General features: G+C 41.7%; 2 protein-coding genes across 2 annotated transcripts in view; both read left to right on the top strand.

Moving 5' to 3' along the window:
• Window positions 1–13,149, top strand: part of LOC140230627 (uncharacterized) — a 53,325-nt gene extending 40,176 nt beyond the window's left edge. Inside the window, exons 5-7 of the mRNA XM_072310767.1 lie at window positions 9,492–9,675; window positions 10,789–11,825; window positions 12,936–13,149. Of these exons, the coding sequence (XP_072166868.1) occupies window positions 9,492–9,675; window positions 10,789–11,825; window positions 12,936–13,149 (1,435 nt within the window). The remainder of the gene's footprint in view (window positions 1–9,491; window positions 9,676–10,788; window positions 11,826–12,935) is intronic.
• Window positions 3,971–6,514, top strand: LOC140230322 (uncharacterized). Its single transcript, XM_072310476.1, has one exon. It carries the CDS (start codon window positions 3,971–3,973, stop codon window positions 6,512–6,514), a length of 2,544 nt encoding a protein of 847 aa, XP_072166577.1.
• Window positions 13,150–23,489: the final 10,340 nt, after the last annotated feature.

Raw genomic sequence — 23,489 nt, forward strand, 5'->3', positions numbered from 1 at the left:
TGTTCATGGTACCGGTACAGATAGGCAGCGAATCGGTAAAGGCAGTAGTGGACACTGCTGCAGAAGTATCAATCATTTCAGATAAAGTGTACGAGAAATTAGACCCTCGCCCTGAAAAGATCAGGGAGGTGTTTTTACATGCGGCGGGTCGCGATATGCGAATGCCAGGGATGATTGTAGGTCCTATTCCAATCAAGTTAGGGACTTGTGAATGCCGAGTACAACTGTACGTGGCTGCCATTGAAGATGAAATGCTGCTAGGGCTAGATCTTCTCCGTCAGCAAAAGGTGACTCTACACCTGCAGCAAGCCCGATTACAGATAGGGGATGAATTCATCCCCATGGGGCACAGTGAACCCTCACCATATGGGAGAGTATCGCGAGTGTATGTTTCAAAACGTACGATCGTTCCTCCCAACATGGTTAAGAGGATAACAGGAATATTAGATCAACGGTTAGGGGACTTTTTGTTTGAACCTGCCCCAGACGTGTGTGTGATGATACCACATGCTATCCACCCAGCTGGACAAACAGTGAAGATGTATGTCATTAACCCCACTGATAGATCAGTGGGATTGACAAACATGGTGGTCTTGGGGGAAGCCCAGGAGTTGAATGATGCTGGGACCATCATACAGGAATCTTGTGGCGATCCACAAGTGTGCCAACTCCAAACAGGGGAGGCAGATCTCCCTGCTCATATGGAAAGCCTGTATGAGCGCTCCTCATCCTTGCTATCAAGTGAGGAGCAAGCCCAGCTAAAACAGCTGTTAATACAGTATGCCCATGTCTTTGCTAAGGATGAATTCGATCTAGGGAATTTTCAGGCCCTGGAGCATTCTATCGATACGGGTACAGCAAACCCAGTTAAGCAAAAGATGCGGCGTACTCCCTTGAATTTTGCAGGGGAGGAGAAGGCGCATCTTGACCGCATGATAGAAGCAGGCATCATCCAACCTTCACAATCGGAGTGGGCATCCCCTCCGGTGTTGATCAGGAAAAGGGATGGTGGAGTACGATGGTGCGTAGACTATCGTGCTTTAAATGCAGTCACCCGGAAGGATGTCTATCCTTTGCCCAATATTGAGGAGTGTCTCGACACCCTCGAAGGGAATAGGTGGTTCGCTAAGCTGGATGCGAATTCGGCTTATTACCAGGTGAAGCTGTGTGAGAGTGACAGGAAGAAAACTGCCTTCCCAACTAAGTATGGCCTATATGAATTCGTGAGAATGGGATTCGGGTTGTGTAATGCACCTGCTACCTTCTCTAGGGCCATGAACTTGGTCTTGCACGGTCTGACCTGGGAGACAGTATTAGCCTTCTTGGATGATATTGTAGTCCTGGGACGTTCTGTGGAGGAGCACCTACAGAATGTGAAACAGGTCCTGAACCGGTTTGCAAGCTATGGGTTGAAATTGAAACCCAAGAAATGCATCCTTTTCCAGGAGAAGGTGGAATTCCTGGGTAGGGATGTAAGTGCAAACCAAATCGCGCTTCGTGAAGAACATATCGAAGCAGTTAGGGCATGGCCAGTACCATGTAACACTAAACAGGTGGAACAGTTCTTGGGACTGGTGAATTATCACCGCTCCTTCATTAAGGACTTGGCAGCAATTGCGGTGCCATTGTACCGCATCACTGGAAAGAGGGAATTTCAGTGGAAGGCTGAACAGCAGGAAGCTTTTGAGCTCCTGAAGCAGCGACTGACAGAACCACCTGTATTATCCATGCCCAATGCACATGACCGGTTCATTTTGGACACGGATGCATCAAATGATGCAGTAGGAGCAGAACTCCTACAGTTACAAGATGGGGAGGAAAAGGTGATTGCGTATGGAAGTAGCGCACTCTCCCCAGAACAGCGGCGGTACTGTGTAACGAGGCGAGAATTGCTAGCAGTTGTGAAATTCACGCGACAGTACCGCCATTACCTACTTGGTAGGGAATTCACGGTCCGAACGGACCACAGCAGCCTTAGATGGCTGCTCAATTTCCGTTACCCGCAAGGCCAGTTGGCCCGTTGGCTTGAAGAGCTGAGCCAATACGATATGAACATTGAGCACCGTCCAGGTAGGCGTCACGGTAACGCAGACGCACTATCGCGGATAGTTGCAGACTCTCCCTACTGTGAGGGGTATAGGCCGGGGGTTAACCTTGAAGACCTACCATGCAAGGGGTGTGGCTATTGTGCCAAAGCACATGACAATTGGTCACACTTCGAAGAGGAGGTTGACTATGCGGTCCCCCTCTCTGCGAGGCCACGGATACAGGTGGCATGGAGAGCGCTCGATGACAAGGTATGTGTAGTACATGCCTCAATAGATGCAGCTGGTGGGAGTCACACTACCCCCCAGGGTGGTGATGAAGGGGAATCCCCTCCTAGCGGGGGTGAGAATACAGCAAGAGAACTCCCACATGAGCGGGTACGGAAAGAGCAGGAAGCCGACCCCCACTTAACCCATCTATTGCGATGGATGGAAAGTGGAATTGTCCCCGATGAAGCTACCACTATGCTGTGGAGCCCCGAGGAGAAGTATTTGTGGATTAACAGGGAGGTTTTCCACAGGATTGAGGGAGTATTGTACTTCCATAAAGATGGGAGGGATCTCCTCGTAGTGCCACGCTCCTTAGTGCAGGATGTATTAGAATCTAATCATGACCTCCCATCAGTGGGACACGCTGGGAGGGACCGCACCAAGGCCCTAATAAAGGAGCGCTATTTTTGGTACGGTCTGGGACAGGACGTGGCAGATCATGTGTCTTCCTGTAAAGCCTGTAATTTGAATAAGAAATCTAGCAGGTATGGACATAGCCCTATGAGGATGTATCATGCAGGCTCTCCAATGGAGAGGGTACACCTCGATTTTTTGGGCCCATTACCTAAATCATCAAGGGGGAATGAGTACATCCTCATGATGGTGGACCAGTTTACGAAGTGGGTGGAGTGTACCCCCCTTCCCTCCCAGACAGCGGAGCAAACGGCTCGCGCGGCAGTTGAGTTCTTCAGTAGGTTTGGCTACCCCCTTGAGATTTTCACTGATCAAGGGAGGAATTTTGAGAGTCACCTCTTCAGGGAATTGTGTAAGGTGCTTACCATCCACAAGGCGAAAACCACGCCTTACCGCCCTTCTGGAAATGGCCAAGTGGAGAGGTATAACCGCACCTTAATGGATGCTGTGAGGTGCTACATAGGCAAAACCCAGAATAAATGGGATGATTTTCTATCCCAGATTGCTGGGGCACTGCGAGCCACGGTGAACCGGAGCACGGGGTTCACAGCAAATAGGCTGATGCTGGGAAGGGAGGTTAACCTCCCATCTGATGTAATTTATCCAATACCCAGTAAGCATCCTCCTGAATTGAGTGAGTATTCAACAGGGTTGAGAAATGCTATTAGCCAAGCCCATCAGGCCGCCCGCAAGACGTTGAAATCCACACAGAAGCGGATGAAACGTGATTACGATGTACATTCACATCGTAGACAATTCACAGAGGGTGACTTAGTGTACATCCTTGACAGTGCGAAGGTCAAAGGGGTTTGCAAGAAATTGAGCTCCCCCTGGAAGGGACCTGCACGCATTGTGGAGCGGCTTTCTGCAGATTTGTATAGAGTGGAGTTACGTAACACAATCTCAACCCAACACCAGGACCGGCTGAAGCCCTGTCGAGACAGGGACATACCAGCCTGGTGTCGAGGGAAACGCCCTCTTGAAAAGGACATGCTCTATTGTGTGTGCTGGAGACCCGATGAAGGCACATTCATGATCCAGTGCGACTGGTGCGATGAATGGTATCATGGGGCATGTGTAGGAGTAACACCACATGAAGGGGAGGCCATGAAGAAGTACAAATGTCCCCCTTGCCAGACAAATCAAGGTAAGTAGGCTTTTGTGGCTTCTTAAGTAGGTACAAAGTATTGTGCATTAACCACGCCTTCCCCATTTTCTTTTTGTATCCCCTCTGCAGAGTTATGGAGGGAGATCCACCCCCACCTGGAGAGGAACCCATCCTCGACGAGGCACCACCCGAGGCTTTGTTGAGGGCAGCACGGGAGAAGGACCGTCTCCTGTTCCCGGGAATATTGGTGCGTTTTGCACCAGCTGTCACCCCAATGAGGAGGATATTAGACCTCCTCGACCAAGAGTACCTGCGAGCTCTGGAAATGGAGGAGTTTCAGTGGGTGGCATGCCTCCAGGAGTATCTCCTGGACTGTATGCCATACCAAGAGATAATCCTCCGTTTTCCCATGCCTGAGGGACGGGAGGATATTCCCTCCCCAGGGAGCTCATTCCCGAGGGAGATCTATTTTGATCCCCTCACACCCTGGTGGAGTGCATCCATGGCAGAAACTCAGCGGTTTCCAGTGGGGTTGGCTTTCCACCCCTCTTTTCGGAGCCGAGCTTCAAGAGTCTTGCCACAAGGGCAGGGAGTAGTGAATCCTCCTGCAGAGACTGACGGACCTGGGGATGTTTTGACACCCCACGCAGGTCGTGTTGAATCTGAGCCAGCTCCTCCAGGGGATGCCGCAGACACCAGGGTGGCAGAAACACCTGGTTTGGAGGAGTTGATGGATATTGAATCCGATCAGGAACCACCACCTGAGGAGGGTGCTAAGCTACCACCTCAACAATCTGTGCTCGAGGAAAAGGTCCCACCATCCGCCATGGGAGGTCCCGGACCATCCTCAATCCAAGGTCAGGGTGCCAAAGAGGGGAGTCAAGACACACCCTTATTACAGCACCAACCGGTGGAGGACGTTCCTGCATTATCTCAGGATAGTGAGGTAGAGGGGGAGGGCATGGTGCCACCCCCAGTAGGTAATATACAGGCCGGAAATGGTGCTAAACCATTCAAGCAGAGGGTGCGGGTTACATTCGCACGCTCTCAACGGCCAACCGGGCTGGCTACTGTGGAGTCATCTAGGGTGGGAGGTCGATCTAGCCCACCCAAGCGGCCCGCAGACTCAGGGGGAGGACACCTTCCCACAAAGGCTAGGAAACGTTGCCCGGTGGTGGGGTGTACCGTAAAGGTCACCTCCAAATTGAAGTGGCATATATATGGCCACATGCCAGCTTGTTTCCAATTCCGGGAGAAGGAGGCCACCTTCTCACAGGGAGTAATACTCCAGCAGGTAGGGTGCCTACGTTTCCTAGCGCAGACCCTTACGGGATCCGCAGACTTGGAGGGTCTCCTCCAACTTCTGGATGCCAAGGCTCCTTCTCATTTCATGTGGGAGATTCCTGATCACCTACGGAAAGAGATGGATGCACTCATTGCTGGGATGGGATGGCATCGACCACCCACTTTGACAATCAGGCCCAGCAATACTCCCGCAGCCCTGCTGCATTGGCGGGCACTAGCTTGGCTGACAGACAAGCTGTCACAGCGGGAGTGGGAGAGGTTTCTCCTCCTGGGCAGGGTAGAAAATCGCCCTGGCCCAGTGCATACTCAGGCTGCGCCCCCTTCCTCGGTGCCGGCTAGTGGGAGCACAGACCCCACAAACATCACGGCCCATGGTAAGGGTGCTCCCATTAAGCGGGAGGATGCGAATGCCCAGGCAAGGGATGGCATATCTTTGCCTGCTTCCCAGAGGGGTGCGAGTAATACGTCCCCTCGCCCTGCGGAGGCCAGAGTGTCCACTGCCCCGCCCTCGGGAGCAACACCGACCCTCACCTTTGCAGGTGTAACCCGCCGGCCACCTATCCCTGCTGCCTTCGACAGTCATTTTCATCTTGACAGGTTGGAGAGCAAGTTGCAGAAAAAGGGGCACGCTGCAATCACAGCGGAAGGTGAAAGACCTCCGCGGGTCCCTGTGCGGCTCACTGGGGGGGTTATCAATTATTGTGATCCCACAAAGTTTTCCGCAGTGGACATCCCCAGGGAGAGATGCTGGCCGGTATCGGTGGGAATCCACCCAAAACATGCCAACACAGTGGGAGAGAAGGAGGTAGATGAGCTGAGTCAGCTCATCTGTAACCCTAACATCCGGGCCTTCGGAGAAATAGGGTTAGATTATACCTCCCCTCCCCAGTACTGGGACAAGCAACTTTCCCTGCTGAAGGCATGCCTCAAAATTGGGGCAACAGGGAAAGTATTAGTACTGCATATCCGGGGTCGCAAGGACGCCCCAAATGCGGATGAACCCTCCCGGATTTGCCGGGAGGCAGTGCACGCATCCGTCAATCGCTATCAGAGGATTCACATCCACTGTTGCGCATTGGGGACCTCTGAGTTAGTTGCTTGGAGGAAGATGTTTCCCAATGTGTATTTTGGGTTCACAGCCAGGGTGCGATTTTTCAGCCCTAACCAGCTGGAAGCCCTGAAGACGGTGTCAATTCACCGTCTTCTAGTGGAGACAGATTCTCCACATTTACCCCCTTCCAAGGACCTTAAGGTCACCACTCCAATTTATATTGGAGAGGTAGCCTCGCTCGTTGCTCAAGCGCGAGGGGAAGCTGTCGCTCCCCTGCTGGAGGCAACGAGGGTGAATGCCCTCACACTCTACGGGGCGTAAAGGGGATAGGATCCTCAGTGGGAGTTTATACAGCCCCACATCCACCCACCATCATGGCCAGTGGGAGGATTTTTCCCCCACATTTGTAACAGTATTTTGTATATAATGTTTACCTCTGAGGAGATTCCATTTGGTGAGGTATATTTATTGTGTTCTTACCTCATTTTACTCAGGACCAAAGAGTTTTTATGTGTGTGAGTTATTAAGGCCAGGGATTTGCCTTATTTTTGTTGTTACTGCCAAAGTGTTGCCAAAAAAAAAAAAAAAAATTGTGCCAAAGTTTGTTAACAGTATTATTAAAGTTGGTTAAGTTGACCAAAAGTTTTGTCACCAAAGACAAGTAGTGTTATATTTTTAGAGTTGCCAGGGCTTGCCATTTGATGTTTGAATGGCAGCCATGGATACCTTGTTGTCATGGTTATGCAATTGTATTCAGTGTTAAGGTTTTTACTCTGTTGTATGTTAGGTGAATTGGCCAGTAGAAATTGTGGCCGTCAGTTGTGATTTTGTGTGATTATGGTCGTGATTGTGTAGGTTCAGGGTTCCACAGGCTACAGTGATTTTTGGTGATTTCCTCAGGTTAAAGGAATTTTTAGCGAATTTTTTTTTTCGGTCCGCGGGGGGCTGGGTTCATCTCCCTCCCAATAGCTCCGGTCCTTCACACCTCCATTCAGTGCATGAGTGACCTAGGCGGTGGCCCGCTGAACCGTCCTCGGCAGACCCCCGAGGACTGGTCAGATTGCACATTCCCATGGGTGGGGCTCTGTGAGCTCCCCGGTTGTGCGGGATTTGGGGGTTATAGTTATGTTTCTGTTTTGGCCGGGGTTGTTTTTTTCTTATTATGCCCTTTGTTTTTTAAAACGGGGGGGAATGTAGTAGTAGCGCCCCCTAGCGGTTTTATCCTAACCCCCCTGTCTACACAGGGGAGGTATAAAAGGGATTGCCTGTACGTGCATCCCTCAGTTGTGACCTGGAACCTGATTGAAAGACATACTGACTGAGCTACAAGACAAGTTACAGTTGCAACTCACCAGTAGTGCCGGTAAGTAATACCGTTACTACAACAGGGGCATTCCAGACGATTTTCATAATTTCACATCATGTAGTACATAAATTGACAGCTCCATGTAAAGATTTGTGGAATTTACTGTGGTCCTTGAGCAGAGAAACAATATTCTGAAAAATCTTAAACAAATTACAATGAACAGTGTTGATGACATATAGAAGCCTCACATATTTCAGAAATGTAGTAGTGTAATTCCATTTCAATACCACTTGCTTTACAAGTTCACCTGTGTAGAATGTATGCATGCCATCTTCTTTTGTTCTGCTTCCTTGAGCCCCAACTCATGCATTCTTATGGTGAGGCTGCCATGTCATCATCATTGTTCATTGCAATTTGTTGTAAATTTTGAAAACATTCTTATTCCTCAACCCAGTCACTATAAATTCTGAAACTCTGTACTCGGTATAACTAATTTATAGTCGTTCAAATGTAAAAGTCTGAAAATCATCTGGAGGTCTCCTTTAATAACTTTGACACACTTGTGAATTATCAACTTTCAAGGGCATTAATGCATGGAGACTTATGTGACTTTACCCACATCAGTGCTTTGTCACAAAGTATGCAGTGCCCTCTGTTGGCCATTCAGCAGTATACAAATGATGCACAGGACGGAGTGGATTGGTGAGAATTGGATGTTTGAGTTTAACTTAGAACTGTTTAAAGGTAGGGGATACCTTTTACAGACCTCCCAAAATGCAGCAAAACATTAAATATGAACCTCAGGGGACTTGTTTAGGCCACTGCTAAGAAATTTGGAAGTCAACAGTTATCTACAATTTGAATAATGCACAAAACTCAACTACCCAGTAGTTCTGTGTGTCAGCCACACTTAAGCCTTTTTGTTGCAGTGTTCTGTATTTTTTATCTATAAACACAAATCTAAAAGTATAAGAGCTGATGTAATAACATATAGAGTGTGTGGCAAAGGTATAGAAATGTTTGTAAGTTTTGATGAACTTTATTCACAAAATATACATGATGGACACACATGCAGTGCATGGGTCTGCAAAGGTAGCCTAGTATTTAGTAGTAATGTGCTGGAATTTACGGTGAGCCCCGAAAAAAATTCAATTCAAAATCTAACGGTCAATAAAAATGTACTAAATGTTACCTTCCACTTTCAATACTTTATGGGAGTTCCTAAAATGATACTCTCTTCAACATACCACTGTATTTATCCAACTCTTCACTTGAGGCATGCAAATGGGGTTCCCTACCTTTAAACCCACTTGCTGGGCTTGTGGGTTTTAGACAGTTTCCAAAGTTAAATGAGAGCATCCATTTCTTAATCCACTAAACAGGCCTGTGCATCATTTCTTCTATAAAATGGGCCTGCGAATACATTTAAGCCAACTTTTTGCCCCATCATGTATCCGGTACACCTACGTACAACACTGTACGAGGCTTGAGCCATGCGTTTGGATTCTATCGGATGCACCAATGGTTCAGTGTGGTTCAGTAAAAATCAATGCATGATGATTGACCAATCAGATTGCAGAGATTCTAGAACTCATTTATAATCCCACCTAATATTTTCATTCTTGCTATAATACAGTCAACTCTGCACAAGTCTATTGTGATGGGACTGAGGAAAAGGCATCAACTTTGATAGGCAATATTCAACTTCTGCGTGTACAGAGGAATAACACACATACGGCCATGAATGTAGATTGGGACTTTTCTTGAACTTGTTTAACCCTGTTGCCACAAAACGTGTGACTCTATCTAAAAGTAACTCACAAGGTACAGCATAACTGCTTTCTCCACAGAGCACTCGAATGCTCCAAATCTGGCATGATACGGTACAGTACGCATTGGATTAGTTCACTTTTGAGCGCTCAAACACAGCCTCAGCTTCAACGACCCTTGTTGCTCTCTCTTCTCCCTATATGCTGTTGACCTCTGACCCAGGGGTGATAGAGTCTGTGATGAGTACGGCTACTCTGTGGAATACTCTGGCCTGGGCACAGGACCAGAAGGAAGTGAACACCTGGGAAGCTGCACGCAGATTGCTCTCTTCAGCAGACGGCTTCAAAGTCCCCAGAAGACTGCGCCACCTTCAGACAAGGATGAGAGTCTCCAGCCATACTCAGTGGTCAGTTTCACTCCCTTCAGTAAAATAATTTTCCAACTCAAATTTGATCAGCAAATTTGGCTGATGAGCAATATTTCAAATGGTATTCTGTACACTTCTGTGGGGGAAATAAACTGCTACACAAAAGTTAGTTTGTGTAGCAGTGATGTAAAAATGCATAGCAAATTGCAATGCAATACCAGGAATATTATTCCCTGCCCTTGATTTTGATTGATGAGGTCCTGTGCTCAGCATCTGCTCTCAGTACTTATCTGACCAGTAGTGACTGTGAAGGACCTACTGTTGGATATTTGATATGTAATACACATATATTTATGCAGTTTGTTCACATATATAGCCATCCTGATAACAAAAGAGTGTATTATTTCATGTAGAAATTGTCTGCAGTAAGGAACTCCAGATCTTTTTTTTTTCTTTTGGAGGATGCAATAGAGTGGTTTGTCAACATATTCATTTCAGATTTAAAGGTCCCTTTACATCAAATCCATGTTGGATTCCACTGATGTGAATGTCTACACATCCAAAGCTCTTGATCTGTTCTGTGATGAAAGTATGTAGTGTGTGATATTTTACAGTTTGTAAGAAAGAAATGCAGTCCATTTGTAAGGAAGAAAATTATGATTTCCCACCTTGAAGCTGCTCAAAGTGCATTTTGTGGTACAGGAAAGATATTTCAGTGGATATATATCTGTCACTTTGCAGAATTCCTGAAAATAGAACACCAAAGTATACCCAGGTATAGAGACCTATTCAACATGGTGCTGCCAGCTGACTTGTACACTGGTATCAGACCAGTACAAACTCACCACCTGATATTTATGAACCTCTTGATACATTGCTTTTCAAGTCACCAATGCTGCAATTTCAATTAAAGTGTTTTGCATGCATGATTACCCTTGAAGACTTGGAAACTATGTGTTTAAAAGCATTTGAATTTTGATTTGCTGAGGGTGTACATGCACTGAGAGAAAATCAACAACTCTGTGGTACAGTGTAAATATGCATGTAGTGATGTGAAGAAGGCATATGCGTACTTCAAGAACACAACCAATTAAATCTATTCCATCATGTAAGATTGACTGAAAAAAAACCCACATTGTTGACTGATTTCAGGTTGCAAGACAGATTTATCCCTACAGGATGCCTGAAGAGACCACGGCTGAGGACATCCTATGCGAGACGGGGTACCGGGTGAGGCAGCTTCTTGAGGATGCGAGATGGCTGATGGATGAGGAGCTGGGGATGTTTGATGATGCCAGCCAAGATGGAGAGGGCGATGTTAGTGGACGGATGAACTGGAGCACACCACCTGGCTGCCGATCATCAGAAGTGAGACGGGATGCAGGTGATGCGGTGGTCAACGATGGAGCATGTCAGAGCCAGAGGGATGTACACCCTGTAGGAGGATCGGAAGTGGGATCCAGGAACCGGGAGGCAGCTCAAAGTGGAGCTCTTGAAGAGCAAATGCAGAGATTGAGGGTCACGTGTGGAGACAGCAGAGAGCAAGAAGCTAGCAACAGTGAAGAGGGTGGTGTGGAGGGAAAGGGGGGAGGTGGTGGGGCAGATGATGGGGGATTTACACCCTCGATATGTACTTCTGCCCGGGTGCAGGCAACAAGTGCTTGGGCATCTGCAAAGGAGGATTCGGGTGGAAATAGTGTAATTGCGGAACTTCCTAGAGACAGAGTCAGACCATCTGCCCATCTTTATCTTTGCTCTGAAGAAATGGATGAAGTCTTCCAACATCCCACAGATTGTGATGATACTGCCAACACAAGAGACAGTGAAGCTATAAGCTCCGTCTTGCCAGGGATGCATGCTGCAGGGGGTTGCCAGTTTGATATCGGAGGAGAGCGCTTTCAGACATCATGTGCACAAAGGGTATTTGAAATTGGAATCGTGAATGGTGTTGTCGACATTGAGGCATACAGCAGTGGACTGCACATGCGTGCGGATTGTTTCAGGACGTGTGAAGATTTCCCCCCATGTTGTGCAGATTGCAGGTGTGGCTTTTACGACCACTGGGAGAAAGGCGTTCCTGCCTCCCATCGGGACTTGCTGGTGGATAACCTGAAAGTCATGATTCCTCTTCACAGATTACTGAAGTTTCCTATCCTGTGGCAGAAATGTCCTGACATCAGCAAACTCAGGTACATATTATGCACATATGCTTATTTTACTCTCTCCAGTTTATTTCTGTTCATGTGACCTTGCATCACAAAACCATCAAAACGTTGCCCAATCACAAACTCTTTTTTTTCAAAGTTAGACAAAAATATACCATAAGACTAATTTTTTCAGGACATTGAAAGAGAATTTGAGGGCTTGGAGGATACTTGTGTGTGTAAATCTCAGAAGGTAGTAGTACAAGAAATGTGTACTATTCAAACGAATGCAGATATGCAAAGTTTCTGTATTCATTTTCATAATGACCCTGCTACTCCTATTATACCAGAAATTGTTGCTGAGGTTCTATTTAGGGCAGGTATGCACATGCAGTGATCAAAAAACTTTCAAAATTCCTAACTTTTAAACCAGCTTTCTGATATTCCTTGTACTCTTCTTCACACCTGTTGTATCCACATTTACATGTTTAGGAAAGCTTGGCTCAAACATACACTCTTGTGAATTGACAATTAATGCCATCTGTGGTGAGGAGAAAGATGATACAAATTGCTGTATAAGAGGGAGAGGTGTAATGTAATGTGCACAATTGTTGCTATAAGAACACTCCTTTGAATTATGTCTGCACTTCCTTCACATATTTGATACTGGCATTGAATTTTCTATAATTCTAGACATGGGAGTAGAGTGAGACATACATGGAGCGCCAGGATATGGCTTGAATTTGTACAGTAATGGGGCTGTTTAAGGTGCCATACAAGTTAAAGTTCAATCAGTACTTTTTCCTCTATTTTTTTTTTTTTTTTTTGGGGGGGGGGGTTGGTTGACAGTTGGTGTCAATATTAGCTCCTCTTAGAGCCAAAGTACTTCTAAGGTCAGCTGGACTGAAGACAGCCTTAGTTCCTTGTATTGCTAATATTTTGCTCCATTTGTAGATAGAAGCATTTATACTGACTGAAATGTCAACCCCCATCATATTTTGCCAAGATGCAGTAACAAAAACTCTTTTGGGACAGTGATAGTAAGGAGTCTCTTTAGACGTCCCCACTTTGATTATCAAGATGCACCTCTGACATAACCTATTGTGTGATTCTTTTATAGAGGATAAATTCTGTTTCTCTCCTCCTACATGGCAGGGAGATCATCCGGGCATCAGAGAGCTTTGACCTGACCGATGATGGCACAGCCATCATCTGTGACTTGTACGAAGAGGACAGGTGTGAAAGTTTGTGGTCTCTCGGGTTCGACAAGGAGGATGCTGAAGATCCAGACGATGATGAGGATGATGGTCACCGTGGCGACATCCCCATCATTCACAACATTCCTGAGCCTGAAGAATGCTGGGATTGAAGCTTGATAGATGTTGCATTATTAGTCACAGGGATGGGGAGTGCGTAACTTGTCCAGCAAACTCTGTGATGTGTGTGATTTGTGTCACCTGTTTGTCTGATGTATAACAAATGTGCATGTTCCTTCTTTCTGTAGTAGTAGTAGTAGTAGTAGTAGTAGTAGTAGTAGTAGTAGTAGTAGTAGTAGTAGTAGTACTTAGTAGTAGTAGTAGTAGTAGCAGCAGCTCCTTCCAATTAACAACAATTCAGCTTAGGAGTTGTCCATGAAGACACTTTCACAGGAAAATCGTAAACAATTGATTTCTGGAACGGTTCCAGTCTCAAAGATAAACTGTTTGTGGGATTGGTTATGAGAGTTATAAGATTTATGTTGTGGACAAGATTTGTATGGCAGTTATTCACAAATCTATGATAGCATAATCCAGCATTTGTGCTTATCACCCAGTTGTTTCTCTCACTTCTTCAATAGTAAAAAAAGAAAAAAAATAGCAAACAAACTGTCATGTGCACAGGAGAATGACGAGAATGCACGCACTTCAAGGAAGGTGTGCCCAGGAGAACAATGTGAACACTGGCGAGACCTATTAGTGTAACACGTGCATTGCGTGCATTCCTGCCATTCTCCAAGGCACACCCTCCTTGAATCACATGTATTCACATCATTCTCCCTGGATCAGACACACCTCAATAGAGTATGCAGACCTGCATGTGGGTACTACAGAAGAATCTTTTTAAAACGAACTGCCTAGAACCACTTATTTCCTCTTAAAGAGCAACTCCGCCTTAATAGATTTGTGAATTGAGAGAATGCAACAATATTAGTAGAGTACATAAGTGAAAGTTTTAGGTAAATCAGACGATCTGTTAAAAAGTTATGAATTTTTAAAGTTTTGCTCATTCACTGCTGGATGAGAAGATTACTACAACTGGTGATGTCACATGTGTAGAATGATGTAAAGAAAATATAAAGAAAAGCTAACATATTTTCTCTTTTCTCTCATAATAGCAGAGCAAATGACTTGCTTCTTTCAGAAGGCAGGGCAGTGATATTACCCTTAACATATATGCCAGTAATACAAGTTGAGGCAATATGTATTTTTTTTTCGAAAAATTAAATTTTGTTGAATTCTCTTTTTATTTTCCTTACATTGTGACATCATCAACTGTAGTAGTCTTCTTATCCAGCAGTGACTGCACAAAAACTTTTAAAATTCTTAACTTATGAACAGATTGTCCAATTTTCCTCGAACTTTCACTGATGTGTTCTATTTATTTTGCTGTATAATCTCAATCCACATGCATATGAAGGTGAACTTGTTCTTTAATATCAGGGATAAGAACACAAGAATGTACAAAGAACGTCGGGGGTGTTTCATAAAGCTGTTCGTAAAGTTACGAACGACTTACGAGCGACTGGTGATCAGTTCTTGTGCTGAATTATGGAAATTCTGATAAGTATAGCACATCAGAACTGATCACCAGTGGCTCGTAAGTTGTTCGTAACTTTACGAACAGCTTTATGAAACAGGGCCCTGCAGCAAGATTACCTTGTAAAATTCTAACCTTTTGGCACCCAAATGGCTTTGTAAAGGGGTGTCAATTTTCTACACTAGAGCAAGTTGGAATCTTATACATTGTAATACACTTCATGCTAAGGGGAATCTTACTACATTAGGCTTCATTTATGTTTTATTTTTACAGTGAATAACAAGATGCACATACATGTGTTGCAGTGGTTTTGTAACTTTATCTTTGAAATGGAGTCAAACTTCTGAATCCATATGTGACTGTGCATCACAAAACAAACAAAAAGTTGAACCCCTTGATTTTATGTGAGGACTCAAAAAAGGTGAAGTGCATACTTGCCAACTAGTAAGATTTTATCAGATTCAGTAAGATTTTTTGCATTAAAAATAGCAAAATCAGATTTTCTGTCAGAGAAATCAGATTTTTTAAAAATATTTAGATATACCTTTCATGTGTATTTTCTGAAGATTTGACCGAAAGTAAGATTTTTAACTTCAGTTTGCATATAAAATAAGATTTTTGCAATCCACAAGTAAGATATTTCGTCTTGAAATGTTGGCAGGTATGGAAGTGGTTCAACCAAGTCAATCTTGAGTTTTTCATATTTTCTTAAAGAGCTATCCTTCTCACATTATTCTTCACTTTCAAGTCTAATAACTTTTGGAAGGATGACGCTTGTGCAATTAAAGTTGGCATTAATCATGGGCAGAATGTGTTAATTATTATTTATTATTATTATTATTTATTCGGCATAGAACATGCTCAATTACAGCTTAATCTGATAATCCCTTCATTGTTGTTGCTCCAGTGGTTTCCATCCTGTGTTTTGTCCCTTTCATGGCACAGCTACAAGTAGCAGGGCTTGGTAAAGATTAAGCGCTTGAATAGACTGTCTACTTCAGAGCCTCTTTTCTCAGTTCACACTTTTAAGAGTGTCTGCTTTCTTTCCAGTATTTACGTAGGTTAGGGGAGTCCATTTGAACTGAGTTATACAGCATTTTAAAGCTTCATATCTGCTCTTTCAATATCTGCCCTTAACTAAAAATCCATGTCTGGCGACTTTTTGTTGGTTTTGTGGTGCAGGGTCACATATGTGCCTAGTCGTGTCACCAAAACAAAGTAGAAAAACTAGACTTAATATCTGTGACGCCCATTTTGTTTACATGCATTACTTTATTCATGAACATTCAAGATGAGCTGAATTACTTCTGCCTTCACTTCTCACATTCCTGTATATGTACTTAATATTGGATCAACTTCTTGTTTATCCAAGCCTCTGTGTGCGTGTGTGTGTTCCTAAAAGAGGTTATTAATTCACCTCTCAGGGGCAGCAAATTCAGAAATGTTTTATAGGAACATATAGATATCTTTAAGCAATTCACGATACCCATGTATGTACTTATCATCATTATTGTTCGTAAATTTTGTCATATACTTGTACAATGGGTTTTGATGTTGTGTGCAGCCTCACTGAACACTTGCCAAGAATTTGCCTTCACTGGCAAGCTACAGTAGAATACTGTTCAGGGGAACTTTATTAACGAGGAGTTGCTTGAAACCATTGATATTTCATTGCTATGTTGAGCATTTCTTTATATCAGGGATAAAAATGAAAGATTTTAAAAAGGAAATTTACTTCGTTATTTAAACCAAATATCTTTATATCTGACCTTGTTATAATAAGGTTCCACGGTAATGATATTATACCATTTTTATGCCTCCACCACGAAGTGGTGCCGGAGGCATTATGTTTTCGGGTTGTCCGTACGTACGTCCGTCCGCTTTCGTTTACGCGATAACTTGAATAATATTTACTGGAATTTTACCAAACTTGGTCCAAGTATGAAGTATGATGGGGCAACAATTTGATAAGATTTTGGGTGAAATCGGCTAAAGGTCAAAGGTCAAAGGTCAAGGTCAAATCATGAAATTGTATCCGTTTACGCGATAACTCAAGACTGTATGGAGCAAATTTCACCAAACTTTGTTGGAGGATGATGTATGATGGGACAATTACTTGTTCAGTTTTTCAGTGAAATCGGACAGAGGTCAAAGGTCAAAGATCAAGGTCAAATCCTAAAATTTATCTGTTTATGTGATAACTCAAAACTGGATGAAGCAGCTTTCACCAAACTTGGTCCAAGGATGATGTATGATGGGACAATTAGTTGAGTAGATTCTAGTGACATTGACAAGAGGTCAAAGGTCAAAAGGTCAAGGTCAAATGCTAAAATCCCCCATTGCTATTGCTATTTCCCCCATATTTATGCAATGCCCGCAGTTATTTTCTTGAAACTTAGTGTAGACATGTACTACTGCGTAAGGATTCTCCAGAGAGAGTTTCATGTCATAAGGTCAAAGGTGAAAAGGTCAAAGGTTAGGTGAAAATGTTGCAATATCACTTTTCTCGCAAATGGTTCAATGTTTCTTCATGGAGCATGGTACATATGCATGTACTGACTGGCAGGGATTATCTAGGGAATTTAGGGGTTATGGGTCAATAGTTAGGGGTTCAAAGGTCAAGGTCAACTCCTCAAAATGTTACTACTATATTTCCCTCATACATGCATACTGGTATATGCAATGATTGCATTATTAGTTTTAAAAGTGTTTAATATATGTACATGTATTACTTGATGGAGATTCTCTTGGAAATTTCCAGCCAGAAGGTCAAAGGTCAAAGGTTAAGGGTCAAAGGTCAGGTTTAAATGAAAAAAAATATTTTGTACTGTAATTACACTCTTTCTTCATACCTTGAAAATTATACTCAATGCATAAACTTATAATAAGGTCGGTCAGAAGTCAAGTAAAAATTTTCAATTCCCCAAATATGTGTACCTGCACTCTTTAATAGACAATTATAGCAAACCCAGTTCGTGGAAAGTGAACATTCAAGATATTTCTGACAAACCTGTTATTTCGATACTTTGCCAGTTATGTGAAACTGTCATCACACATTGTCAAGACATTGTACTATACACCTATTGGGAGAATCATGCATTATGGCGGAGGCATCAGTCGCCATAGCGACATTTCTAGTTTTTTTCTATTTTCGCAACCAAACCAAAGAAGACCTACCTCTGCCTAAAATGGCTATTTTTTTTTTTTTTTTTTTTTTGCCGTCTGTGATCTACAGGTTTAGTTAATCCAATTGTCAAGGTGAATGTAAATGTGTACATTTATTTTCCTTTATATTGTTAAATCTGTCAAGTCAGTATAAACAAGGCATTCATTGATTAGCCACACACATTTGTGTGTATGTTCTTCTTTCTCTATTTCAACAAAAATTCTAGGGTGCTTAAAGGGATCGTATAGTTTTGGTTGAGACCTAACTTCAGGTTTCTAACATTTTTTGGTGAGATAATGAAAAACCTCTTTAATACGAAATATGAAAGAGCATGTAATTCCATGAGGCATTCAACATTTATTTGATGAAAATTGGTTTTGAAATGGCTGAGATATCCAAAACAGAGTGATTCTAATAAATTGTGGGACCCACCTTTTATTATGATCGCTTTGTTTTACTTTGTTTTTGGATGTTTCAGTCATTTCAAACCCGATTTTCATCATTCAAATAAACTTTGAATTCCTCTTAAAATGGTATGCTCTGTACAATTTCATAAGTGTTTTCTTGGTATCTTGCAAAAAGTTAAAAGCCCAATTCTCATCTCCACCAATACTGTACATTCCCTTAAAGTTACAAATATGTAATGTCAGCTCAGGTAGGACTATAATTTCTGGCATGAGGATTTATATGGTAAGATTTGTACAGACGGCAAAGATATGGTTATGTATGATATTGCCTGAAGGTATGTGAGGTGTAGCACAACAGTTTGCAACTCAAAGTGCACAATTTCCTACCAGTTTCTTTCTCTCTCTCCACCTGTTTTTAATTGTATGAATGTGATAAGACAGAATGTTGTTCTTTCTGGTTGCAGGATAATATAATGAGAAGAAATGTACTGTGTACAGAGTGATCACATTGATATCACTAATCATGAACTGGAGGGATAGTTCAGTGACTTCCACATAATCAAAACCTCTGATAAAGTGGATTGTCATTGCTCCTCATCATGGCTACAGAACGGTTTGAACTCTCACTCAAAGGGAAAGAATAAGGAGCTCCATGTATTCATCACATTAATCCATTGAAGTCTCACACATTAACATTTTGAAAATGGCACTGAAAGGTGATTTGACTGAAGACACAGAAATACTTTGATAACTGCTAAAAATGTTAATGCATTTAAACAGCTTCCTATTCTCATGTGAATGTGTAATTATGTGTTGAAACTCAAAATACAGTGCACTCTTGAATAAGAACATGGGTGTAACAAAATTCTGGTTATCACAAATTAAAAATTCAGGTGTCAAAATTATCAGCTATGTATCATATACTTCAGTTGTTCAGTTATGAAGAAATTTTGATCAAAAAAAAAAATGCCGGTCCCGAGGACTTAGTTACAACGGGAGTCAGCTCTACAGTGGACTTCATAAGGCATGTGACTTTGGTGTGTAAGATCTATGAAGAGTTTGTTCGCAAAAACCGATAAGTCCAATTTTGAAGATTTTAAAGTATGGTCTCTGTCATAAAGTACAAAATAATACCTTTTAAATGATATATTGGTCACTACGTATAAAGGTATATTTTTGAAGTTATGGTCAAAAGAAGCAAAATTTTTTTTATTCTCTTTATTTTTCTTGACCTTTAATCGCAAATATCGCCATTTGGCAAATATGGACTTATCGGTTTTTGCAAACAAACTCTTCATATATATGCACTTATGATGCACTTATTATCACCTTCCCTCTAGTGTACTTTACATCATCTGAACTTTGAAGCCAATTTGCTCAATACTGTAGCTTTCAATAGCCTTCTTGTCCTTCCTGCAGTATAGTGTTTGCCCCTCAAGGTAAATAATAGGCTATTACAAGCTTAGAGTCAGGAGAGCTGAAAGACATATTACAATGTATTCTACCAAAGATGGAACATCAAGGATTTATGACACTAGCATGCTCTCATGGTAGCAGATCACAAGTACACAAGCACAAGCACTTAGTACAGTAAACATAAAGATCCTGTTGCAAGAGACTGATAAGCTGTACATGTTTTGTACAATGTTTCTACCCTCTGAACTTTTGATGGTCAGACGCAAGTGCCGAAAAGTACCAGTTATGAGCCAAATGAATAAGAGTAGCTTTAATTTTAATTTGATGTTATGTTTTATAACACCACCTATGTAAGCCAGTGAGCTAAACATTATGCAAGCCAGTGTGCTACAATGTATGTCGGTCACAAAGCAAGTCACCTGTGGCTAATTTTGTGGAAAGAAGCAAATATATATTCTTTAGTTTTTGATCTTTTGGTCTTAGTCTCTGCTTTTTCTTGACTTGCAATTCTTAAATGAATGAGAATATACTGTGGCTGTGTATGTTGTATATATCCAAAGATTATTTATTTCATGAATTTTCAAGTACCATGTACATGTAGGTGCTATCTTTCAGTTGTAGAAATTCATTTCCACAGCCTTGTCACAAACTAGCCTTCCATACTTGTTTCTTTTACTCCAGTATTAGCCAATGACATAAAACAGCATACTTGCCAACTAGTAAGATTTTATCAGATTCAGTAAGATTTTTTACATTAAAAATAGCAAAATCAGATTTTCTGTCAGAGAAATCAGATGTTTAAAAAATATTTAGATATACCTTTCATGTGTATTTTCTGAAGATTTGACCGAAAGTAAGATTTTTAACTTCAGTTTGCATATAAAATAAGATTTTTGCAATCCACGAGTAAGATATCTCATCTTGAAATGTTGGCAGGTATGAAACAGTGGAAACTCGGTATAGTGAGATTCTTGGGACTAAGACAACTTGTCCTTTATATCAGATATTTTGTTATACATTTTGTATCAGTAGTCAGTAAACAATACAAAACAAAGAAAATAAATCCATTATGTCCAGAGAAATTAGTTTGTTTTGCACTTTTTCAGGTATTTTTTATACATTGTATCACATCACTTTATATTGAGTTTCCACTGTAGACTAAATTGAACCAGACTTGAATTTCCATTCTGCCACAAAAAGTTCCAGCACTTGGATGTTGAAAGAGTTTTTGGTATGTGTACAGTGCACTCCCATTATAACGAACATGGTTATAACGAAATTCCTGTTACAACAAAGTAAAAATTCCAGCCGCAACATTATCCACTCTATGTGATTTTATTGTTTTATTTGTTTGGTTATAACAAAATTTCGATATAACGAAAGAAAACTGCCAGTCCCGAGGACTTCGTTATAGCGGGAGTCCACTGTAAAGAATATTTATGCATGGGTACATTGTACAGTGTTTGTGTGTACGTGTATGTGTGTACGTGTACATGTGTACATATACACAAGGATCAACACTAACCTTTTCCTCCGATGTTGAGTATTTAGTACAATAGAATAGCAATGTAGTCTTCAATATCACACAACATACACTTGTACATACGCTATATACTTACCAAGTCAGACTCATTCTTGTTAACTTTAAAGACGACTAAAATCTTTTGAATGTCGTCACCTCTGAAATTTCATTTATAGGGCTGACCTATGATTTGATTTTAAATGAAGTCATGTGACTTACAATTGGTAATTGCTATCGTCCCTCTACCCATGGATTGCTGCCAAAGGTTTGCTCATTGCCACCATGCACACAGACATTTACTTCCCTCACAAATGACTTAAGAAACAGGACGACATACAATAATACATGTATTTGATTTATAGCCAGAGCAAAATAATAATGTATTTCTTTTTTTTTTAATCTGTACATATTCCGGATGGGAAACAGAGAACACCTTTAAATTTCTGGGGAATTGAGCAAATATTCTTGACTTTCCTTTGTTTTGCCATTGCACACCACAGAATGATTTTTCAACTGGTACATGTACAATGTATTTGACATCTACTCACACACATGATGCATGCAACACAAGAATGTCACCAGAAAGTCACACTCTAGCAATGTATGGCCACTTGTACAAAGTGTATCACATTTACAGGGTTTACATACATTATAATATTCTCAGCTGTATTCATTCATACTAAAATGGAATAGTATAATACTTGTACAATGTATACAATGTAGGTCCAATTTTGAGTTATACCGTACTACAGCTCCATAGAGAGCTGCTACAGTATATCATACAAACTAGTTTCAGGAGAATAAGATAACTACACAGCACAGGAAAACCCCATTATACGCCAAAGTCAAAGGGTTTTGGGGTTTGTATATGGTATTAATCAAACTTATGATTCAGGGTCATTTTTTTAAAATAGCACTGAAGTTTCCCTAAAAAGTAGGCTTCCTATATTGGTACTTTCACAGACAACAGCTTTCCTGCTGTTTTCATTTCTGTTTTTTTTTTTTCTAACCATGCAACTTCAATATTCAAAGGGGAATAATAAACTTCTTATTTCTGTCATATTTTGTATTTTGTACCATCCAACTGTTATGTCAGGCACCATTACCACAGAGCCAGACCTCCTAACCTTTCTGATTGAAAAAAAAAAGAAGGATGATCTGGCTCAAAAGTAGGGAAAAAGAGCAGTTCCCATATGAGTGTGTAGTACGTAAAAAAAAAAAAATAAAAAAAAAAAAAGGAAACTCTTCTTCGATCTTGTCATTGCACATTGCCACTGACCAATTCGATATCCATTTCTTTTCATTACCATGGTATTCATGGTACACATATTCACTGAGATGACATCACATACTCTCAACTTGTGAATACAAAAATGTTTACATATGTACATCATGATTTATGTCAATAAAATATACAGTAGTCATTAAACTGTTTAAGATGTGAAGTTAATATAAATTACACAATATCATAAATCTAACAAACTAATCAATCTTAATTACAGAGTGGAGAGTGACCAATCTCTGCAAATTAAAAAACATACTGAAGCACCATAAGGAGAGCAAAACATTTCAAAGGCACAACTTGAATCCTACAACGGTTAATAAAAATTGAACAAACTACAAGTGTACTGTAGCATGCTACAGTATATTCTAGGGGAAAAAAAGATCATTTAATTATTTAGCTATTATTTTGTTTGTGTAGAAAGGCACACAAAATCTACAAAACACTGATTGAACAGCTGTCATTTCTATTTGTACATTAAAACATTAAATGTGTGCAAAGGTCATTATCTTATCTGTTCTGAACATGAACATTCACGTCACATGAACAACTTTTGGTATATGAAAGTCACAGTCGTCGCTGGGGCAACAAGACCTCGTATCTACAAAATGTCGGATGTTCAGGAGAGCCAAAAAACATGGCGGCCAAAGCACAGTGGTGAATGGGATAGTCATTCCTTTGACATGCCGTGGTGGCTTCATTTTTGGAATAAGACAGTTGGGATTTGGACAGGACATCACTTAACCCATTATTTGACCATTAATCCAGAAAAGTCATTTTCACCAAAATTGCAGATACAGGGTCTTGTCACCCCAGCGACGATGTGCCAGTAAAGTTTCTTGTTCAGAAATTATGGTATTAAACCTGATCCAAATACAAATTATGAGAATGAAGCCTGGTACAGTACATAACGACTTGACTGATGGAAAATAGGCTGTAAAGCAAATGGAGCATTCAGCATAAAAATGCCATATCCTATCTCCATCCACAAATCTCTACACATCTCTGTAATGATTAGTATACATTTGTACAATCATTGTACTAGTACAACTGGTCTAGTTACTAAGACTAGCCACACTAGCCACCAGCTGGTCACTCCTTGACCATCTCGACATGTTGC

The sequence above is a fragment of the Diadema setosum genome, chromosome 7 (genome assembly GCF_964275005.1).
Source record: "Diadema setosum chromosome 7, eeDiaSeto1, whole genome shotgun sequence".
In the NCBI taxonomy this organism is placed as follows: Eukaryota; Metazoa; Echinodermata; class Echinoidea; order Diadematoida; family Diadematidae; genus Diadema; species Diadema setosum.

Coding starts and splice junctions, on each gene's coding strand:
- LOC140230322 (XM_072310476.1), top strand. CDS start 3,971: ATGGAGGGAGATCCACCCCCACCTGGAGAGGAACCCATCCTCGACGAG.